General features: G+C 37.9%; 1 protein-coding gene across 2 annotated transcripts in view; it reads right to left on the reverse strand.

Annotated features, from left to right (window-relative positions):
* The window catches only part of PLEKHH2 (pleckstrin homology domain containing, family H (with MyTH4 domain) member 2), a 53,201-nt gene that overhangs the window by 10,697 nt on the left and 34,581 nt on the right, over positions 1-7,923 (reverse strand). For both annotated transcript variants that reach the window (XM_008590695.1, XM_008590694.1), the window contains exon 16: positions 3,622-3,763. In XM_008590695.1, the coding sequence (XP_008588917.1) occupies positions 3,622-3,763 (142 nt within the window). The remainder of the gene's footprint in view (positions 1-3,621; positions 3,764-7,923) is intronic.

Consider the following 7,923-nt stretch of genomic DNA (forward strand, 5'->3'; position numbering starts at 1 on the left):
CGGTCCTGGTCCGGTACAGGTGCGACACTGAGGGTTGCGATCCGTTGCCGGTCACGAAAAAAGACAAAAAGGAAAAAAAAAAAAAGAAGGTGGAAAATCCTATTAATGTAATTGAAAGGTGTAGCCTTGAAGAGGTGATTGGATTGCAGGACCAGGCAGTAGTGAATGGATTAAAAATGGTGGTCAGAGGTGTGGTTCTGAGGGCTTTAAAAGAAGAAGAGAGTCTGTCTGTCTGTCTCTCTCCTGCTCTATCGGCTTCCACCATCTTGCAGTGTGAGACTCCTGGGTCGCTGTCACCACTACCAGATGGACTTTGGACTTTCCAGGCCTAGAAACTGTAAGCAATAAATTTCATTTTCTTTATAAATTACCCAGTTCCACATATTTTGTTATAAGCAACATAAGTGGACTAATACACATAAAAACTGTTATTATTATTTTTAAGGATATACACATTTATTTGTTCAAATAACAAATACATAAACTGCATAAGAGATGAATACGAAATACTCTGTAGAAAGCAGGGCTTCAAATTTTCACAAAAACTGGAGATGCAGAACTTATTAAAATTTACATATTTCATTTTATAATTTCTTCAATTATTTGAAATAGCTCTCTAAAGTCTTCCAAGAGCTTGCAAATATCAAATTAATTTCAACAGAGGAAGATTAATAAACTTTTCAAAGGCAAATCCTAAGAAATCAACAAGTCCACTTAAAAAGAAATCAAGAACAGGGCCGAGCCCGTGGTGCACTCAGGAGAGTGCGGCGCTGGGAGCGCAGCGGCGCTCCTGCTGCAGGTTCGGATCCTGTATAGGAATGGCCGGCATGATGCACTCACTGGCTGAGCGTGGTGCGGCCGGTCACTAAAAGGACAAAAAAAAAAAAAAGAAATCAAGAACAGAAATTAAATACCCAAGTTTAAAAACATATATTACATAAAAAATCAATAAAACAAAATACAAACACAAGGGCACTTCAGAAAGTTCATGGAAAAATAGAAATCTTTCCATAAACTTTTTTTGTTTGTTTAAATTTTTCCTTGTTTTTTTTAAAGAAGCTGAAGATAATAGAAAATATGTTCTTTGAACACAATAACAAAAAGAAATTTAGAAAACTCACAAATGTGTAGAAATTAAACAACACTTTCCTAAATAAACAATGGGTAAAAAGAAAAATCACAGGGAAATTAGAGAGTACTTTGAGATAAAGATCACAGCACAACATAACAAAATTTATAGGATGCAGGGCTCATGCAGTGCTTAGAAAAAAATTTATACTTGTAAACACCTACATTAAAAATAAGAAAAATCTCAAATCCATAATGTAAACTTTTACCTTATGAAAATAGAAAAAGAAGAGCAAACTAAACCAAAAGCAAATATAAGTAGGAAATAATGAAGATTACAATGGAAATATATGAAAGAAGGAATTAAAAAACTATATCTCTGTTCTCAAATCAACAAAACCAAATGCTGATTCTTTAAAAAGTTCAACAAAATTTGCAAACCTTTATCTAGACCGACCAAGAACAAAATTATCAAAAGCTTGAAATAAAGTAGGGGCATTATTACATTGTCACTATGGCTTTTTGTGGTGGTAAGATTTAGTTTCTTTCTCTTTCTCATTTGCATTTTTGTTTTACTAGTGGGTTTTGTTCTTTTTTGTGTATTTGTGGTAGTGATTATCATTTTTTGGATTCCAGATGCAGGACTTCCTTGAGGATTTCTCATAGGGCTGGTCGTGTGGTGGGGAACTCCTTCAGTTTTTGTTTGTCTGGAAAATACACTATTTCCCCCTCATTTCTAAAGAATAGCCTTGCTGGATATAGTATTCTTGGCTGGCAGTTTTTTCTTTTAGGATTATGAATATATCCCATTTTCTTCCAGCCAGTAGAGATTCTGTTGAGAAGTCTGCTGTTAGTCTGATAGGGGCTCCTTTATAGGTGATGCTTTTCTCTTGCTTCTTTTAAGATTTTCTCTTTGTCTTTGAGCTTTGCTTGTGTGACTATAATGTGTCTTGGAGAGGATCTTTTTGGGTTGAAGCTGTTTGGGGATTTTTAAGACTCCTCGATCTGAAGGTCTGAGTCTCTCCTTATACCAGGGAAGTTTCCTGTTGTTATTTCATTGAGTAGGTTTCCATGCCATTTCCTTTCTCTGCCCCTTCTGGAACACTTAGATTTGAATGTTTGTGCATTTAAGGTTGTCTGCTAGCTCTCTTAGATTTTCTTCATTTTTTAAAATTCTTTTTTCCTTTTCTTGTGTGCTTGGGTTATTTTGAAAAGACTATGTTCAAGATCAGAAATTCTTCTTGTTCTAGCTTGCTGCTTAAGCTATCAGTTTGTTGGTTTTTTTTTTTTTGTTTGTTTGTTTGTTTTTTTGCTGAGTGAATCTTTCAGTTCCATGAATTCTGCTACATACTTTCTTAAGGTATTAATTTCTTTGTAAATTTCTTCTTTAATATCCTGGATTTTTTTTCTCATTTCATTATGTTGTCTGAGTCTTCCCATATCTCGGTGAGTTTCCTTAAGATTGTTGCATGGAATTCCTTCTCAGTCATTTCAAGGTTTCCTGATCTATAGGTTCTTGTATTTGAGAAGTGCTGTATTCTTTTGATGGTGTCATATTTCCTTGGGTTTTCATATTTCTAGTATTAAATGTTGATGGCTGGTCATCTGGTAGAGCAGTTGCTTCCTCTATTACTCTGGAGTAGGCTTTGAGGAGAGAGATGTCCTCTTCTTTTTCTGGTCTCTACTGGTGTCATTGACTCCTTATGTCAATGCAATCGAGTGTCTGGTGGGCCGGGGCTGCCTGCATGGTGGCTATGGTTGCTGCTGTGGTGCTGAACCTCTTTTTTGGAAGCTGTGGCTGTGGTAGTGGCTATGGTGGGCCACCTGCATGGAAGTGGTGTTTTTGGTGTGCCCTCTTACCCGCTTTTGGGTGGGGAGTACTGCCCATGGCTCTGTGCCTAAGACCCCAGGCATGCTCTTAAGAACTGTTATTAAATCTAAATTTCACTTGAATTCTAATTTTTTTTTTTCGTTTTTTTTTTTTTGTCTTTTTTCGTGTCTGGCAACGGATCGCAACCCTCAGTGTCACGCCCATACCGGACCGGGACCGGCAACGGGATCGCAACCCTCGGTGCTGCGCCCACACCTTGCTCAGCCAGTGAGCGGGAACCGGTCTGTATGTGGGATCCGAACCCTAGGCGGGAGCGCCGCTGCGCTCCCAGGCGGTGCACTGTAGCAGTGCGCCACCGGGCCGGCCCTTGAATTCTAATTTTGAAAAATAATCTATAATTTAAACATTTCAGTTCCCTTTCTATGTTAACCTCCCTAGGCTACTATCATCATCTAGTAGTATTTGCTAAAGGCCACTATGCCACTATTGTCTATAACTAAAGATAATATGGTATCATGGAATACTGTCTCATTCTAAACCATTGCAATAATCAGCTATTCAGAGTCAAACTGTAATTATAATGCCTGTACTTTTTAAGGTGTTAATCATAGCAAAATGAATTTAAAGAATTACTGAAGGTATATTGTTTTACTCATTTAATTCAGTGCAGAAATTAGTATCTTATTATTTCAATATGTTACTCCACATAACATGGAAGTTACCTGAGCTAAAAGAGCTGCCATTTCTAATGCCAGATCCTTGTTCAGAGGGAAAAGTCCATTTATTATTTGATCATTTGTCTGATACATTAACAGCAACTTTTCTCTATCAGTCTCTCCACGAGCTTGCATTGAGAAGTATAGTCTGTAAAATAAGAGGAAATTCCTCATTAAATGATATTCTCACAAAGGAAGAAAGGAAAGCTAAATCCAGAGGACTAAGATGTAGTTGTTTTAACATAGTTCTGTAAGTGATACAAATTTAGACCATTGTTGCCAGTGACCTCTGTTTCTGTTCTATATAGCATTTTCAGCATGTTGAGGAAAAACTGCTCTGATGATATGGTTGGAGTTGAGGTTTAGGAACTCTTCTATGCTATTTTTTATTCCCTGAAATACCAAATCCTTAGGAAGAAACTAAGACACTGAGTGAAATCAAATATGCCCTTTCTTGTAAGGAATGCATGCCTTTATTTCAATGGGCTATATAAACCCAATTTTCAAAACACCCATGATCTTTCCTGAATACCTTTGACAGAACATGGTATAGAATATGAAGGTTTCAATTCAAAATCAACTCCAAATCAACATCAAATAAGGGGGTGGGTGTGGTTTTCTCTGGGAATATAAAAGATAATATTTGTACATTTAAATGTGCTTTGACTTTTTGGCCAGATCTAATAAGCAGCTTTAGGGGCTCGAAAATAGTTTGTGTTATCATTATTACTTGTTGAAACGTGGCATGACTTTTGTTTACCTAGGAGGTCTTCATCTAATCAGTGACCCTCTTTAGTTATTCACTTTGCTGTTTATTTGTATGTGTAACTTATGGGACTTGGACTTCAGGCTGCATATCAGACACAGGCACTGTACATCCTATAAATGCTGTAAATGCTGTGACAATGGTGTGGGTAAGCCATACCTTGACACACCTGGATACTCCATGACAGCACAGTGGCTGGAAAAGAGTGATTTAGATCCAGTAGTGGTTAGGTATGTGCCCAGTTGGCCATAAGTGTGGATTTTCAGCCTTTTTCTCCCCACCCACATGAGGGAGAGGACATAGCCCCATCAGTCACGGTATCTCTCCTACTAATTATCTCAAATAGCAGTGAAGGACTGGGCAGCAGGTCCAAATCCCTAGGGAAGCATGGTGGGTGTGCTTTGAAAAGCTCCTTCTACCCCACAATTGTAATCATTCTTCCCACCCAGCCCAGCAGCGTATGAATCAGAGTGGTTTTCTGAACAAATAAATCCTAGGCTCCATTTTTGTCTATGACTGCATGATGACAAATAATGCAGGGCTGTAAAACTGGCAGGAGAATATGTCTGGGCAACAGAAATAAATTTTAAATTCAAAATGATATGAGCAAAGTGATATAAAACAAAGAGAATAAAGCTTAAGATGAATGCCCTCCCTTTTTGACATGCCTTACATTTTTATACATAGCTTATTTTCTCCACTTGAAGTTGGGAACTGTGTCTCATTCATCACTGTCATCCACTAGGGTTTACCTAAGTGTTACCACTGGAAGTTTCTTAATATGGGTTTGAATTGGTAATATGGCTGGGGGGAGAAAAAGAACCAAATGTACAAATGGCTACAGCAAAGCAGAGCTGAAGTGCATTTTCTAGCACTTCTGGCACGCCAACAAGATCGAACCAAGAAGGGAAAATGAAACAACATTAGCAAAAAAGGGAAAAACAATCTGCATGGATATACAGGAATATGATATGTAGGAACCATTGGCTCAAACCCCTAATGAAATAGTTTGGGCTCCAACAGTGATACAGAGATTTGGAGATAATTTGAAGAGGATCTAAAGAGTTCCCAAATTGACGAAGAAGTCAGAAAATCAAATCCATGGAGCTTGAGTGGTAGAGCAGGGCTCTAACCCATGTTCTTCACTGCTCTCCTATACTATTCCAGTTATAGAATTAATCACATTGCTAAATGTCTGGCTCTTCCTATAAACCGTAAGGTTCTAAAGGGTAAGGAAATTCTATTCACCTTTGAATTCCCAGGGCTTCAAAAACGGTCTGGCACTGGTAGATTGCATGAATGGATTAATGAATAGTATGTGAGAATTGCTAAATACAGGAATTATTGCCCCCAAATCCTGAAGAATCCCCTTTCCATAGCCTTGGGTAAATGACTTAACCCTCTAAAGCTTATTTCCTCATCTATAAGATGGAGATAATAATAGTACCTACCTCACAGGGTTGTTTTTAGTATTATATGAAATGATGCATACAAAGAGCTCAGCACAGGGCCTGGTGTTGGTAAATGTTCAATAAATGTTGGTTATTATTTTTATTATTAGTAGTAGTATTCTTCCCTAGAGGTCTTTAAAATCACAACAGAGTCTTTGCATTCTAGAATGTTTTTAGGGTGAACATAGCTAGAAGAAATGGGATAAACTAGACCACCTGTAGAGATCCTTCTTGGCTTAGGAGCCAAAGGATACAGCTGATGCTCTTACAGTTAGCTAAAGGTGGCAGAGATGGGAATGTTAAACCATGTTCCAGAAAATACTAACTACAAAGCGTGATTGAAAATAATACTTTACTTTAAAAGAGGGGCAAAGGAAGTGTTGTTCCCTTCAGGGAAAGACCCTTGACAGTTTGGTTTTGTTAAAAACATGCCTTGACTTCTGCAATTTCAAACACACAGTAAGAAATCAAATTAAATAAGCTTAGATATGATTAGAATTTAAATGTTAGTTTCTAAATGGTCCTCTATGAGTACAGATTCAAAACCTATTAATTAGGTCTTTAACCCCTGAATCGAAATAATTAAAATTCCATAACTTGCTAAATATAAATTTAAAATTCCATGATAAAGAGAATTGGTATTTTGGTTTTGTTTATTACAGTGCTGCTTGGCAGATGAAGAATCAAGTCCTTGGCTACATGACAGGTCACAGTTAGGTCCCCTCCTAACTGTGTCACTGGAAATTAGGGCTCCTTGTCTAAGCTATTTATACACATATGCAAAGCATGGCCATATTTAGAAACACAGCTCTTGCTCATAGCAGTGGCTATCCAGCCATTTGAGACTTCTGTTACAAATTAAACCTTTCAGTTGAGTTGCTTTTTTTCCTCATGTCAAAGACATAGTCATGAGGCTTTTTTTTTTTTTTTTTTTTAACACATCAATGCTCCTCATGTGTTACTCTGAGCTCTCTTTGTCCTTTTTAATGCTGTTTGCTAGACTTGGAGCATTATTTGTATCTGTGTTTTTTACACCACCTTTTTCCATTTCATCCAAATTTCATTTTGGTTCTAATCATAGCCATCATAATCTGAATTAGTATATATTAAGCAATCATAAGGTATGGGTTATTAGGAATAGTCTTAGACATGGAGGTCATTCCATTTTGTTCCAACAAACCCAAATGAGAATCCCTGAGCCTCTTCTACATAAAGATATATGGCAGGGCAGGGTCCAGGAGCTGGTTCCTTCCACAAAAGGTAAGACCAAAAGACAGAGGCAGCAACAAGGACCTTTAGACAGTGCAAACCTCTTCTACATAAAGATATATGGCAGGGCAGGGTCCAGGAGCTTGTTCCTTCCACAAAAGGTAAGACCAAAAGACAGAGGCAGCAACAAGGACCTTTAGACAGTGCTTCTCAAAACTTGGCATGCATAAGAATTATCTGGAGAGCTGCTAAAACACAGATTCCTGGGCTTGATGCCCCAGAGTTCCCGACTAGTAGGTCTGAAGTGGGGCCTAATAATCTGCATTTCTAACATGTTTCCATGTGATCCTGAGACTGCTGGTCCAGGGCCCACACTTTGAAATGTACTGCCCTAGCACTAAACAGAACTCAAACATTCATATGGAAGATCAAATGGGTCTTCCAGCTTGCCTTTCTTGTCAGTCACCAAAGGGCCTTCAGAGGAAGGTTGCCATCAATGGAAACAGGGTCCTCCAGGAGAAGAGCCCATTAGATTTCCATTATCTAAGCAATGCTCCTTATCTCTAGGAATGCATGATTTTAAAACCTTAGATACCTTCTAATATAGTCACCTAATAGTCACCTTCTTGTTACTCAGAACTCTGGCAAATCATCACAGTTCATGAGCCCCTCAGTAAAGAAGCTCCAGTGGTTCCCAATACCATTTATTCAGATCAAAGGAGTCCATAGTCTGTTCAAACAGTGGGTGGCCCTCTAGTGGTTAACTGTATGAGAGGAGGAGTCTAAAATACGAATGCACCACATTTATTTAACTATTCCCCTATTAATAAACATGTTATTTTTCACTGTTACCAAAAAAAAAAAAAAAAAAAAAAAAAAAAA

The sequence above is a fragment of the Galeopterus variegatus genome, unplaced genomic scaffold (genome assembly GCF_000696425.1).
Source record: "Galeopterus variegatus unplaced genomic scaffold, G_variegatus-3.0.2 Scaffold6293, whole genome shotgun sequence".
Lineage (NCBI taxonomy): Eukaryota > Metazoa > Chordata > Mammalia > Dermoptera > Cynocephalidae > Galeopterus > Galeopterus variegatus.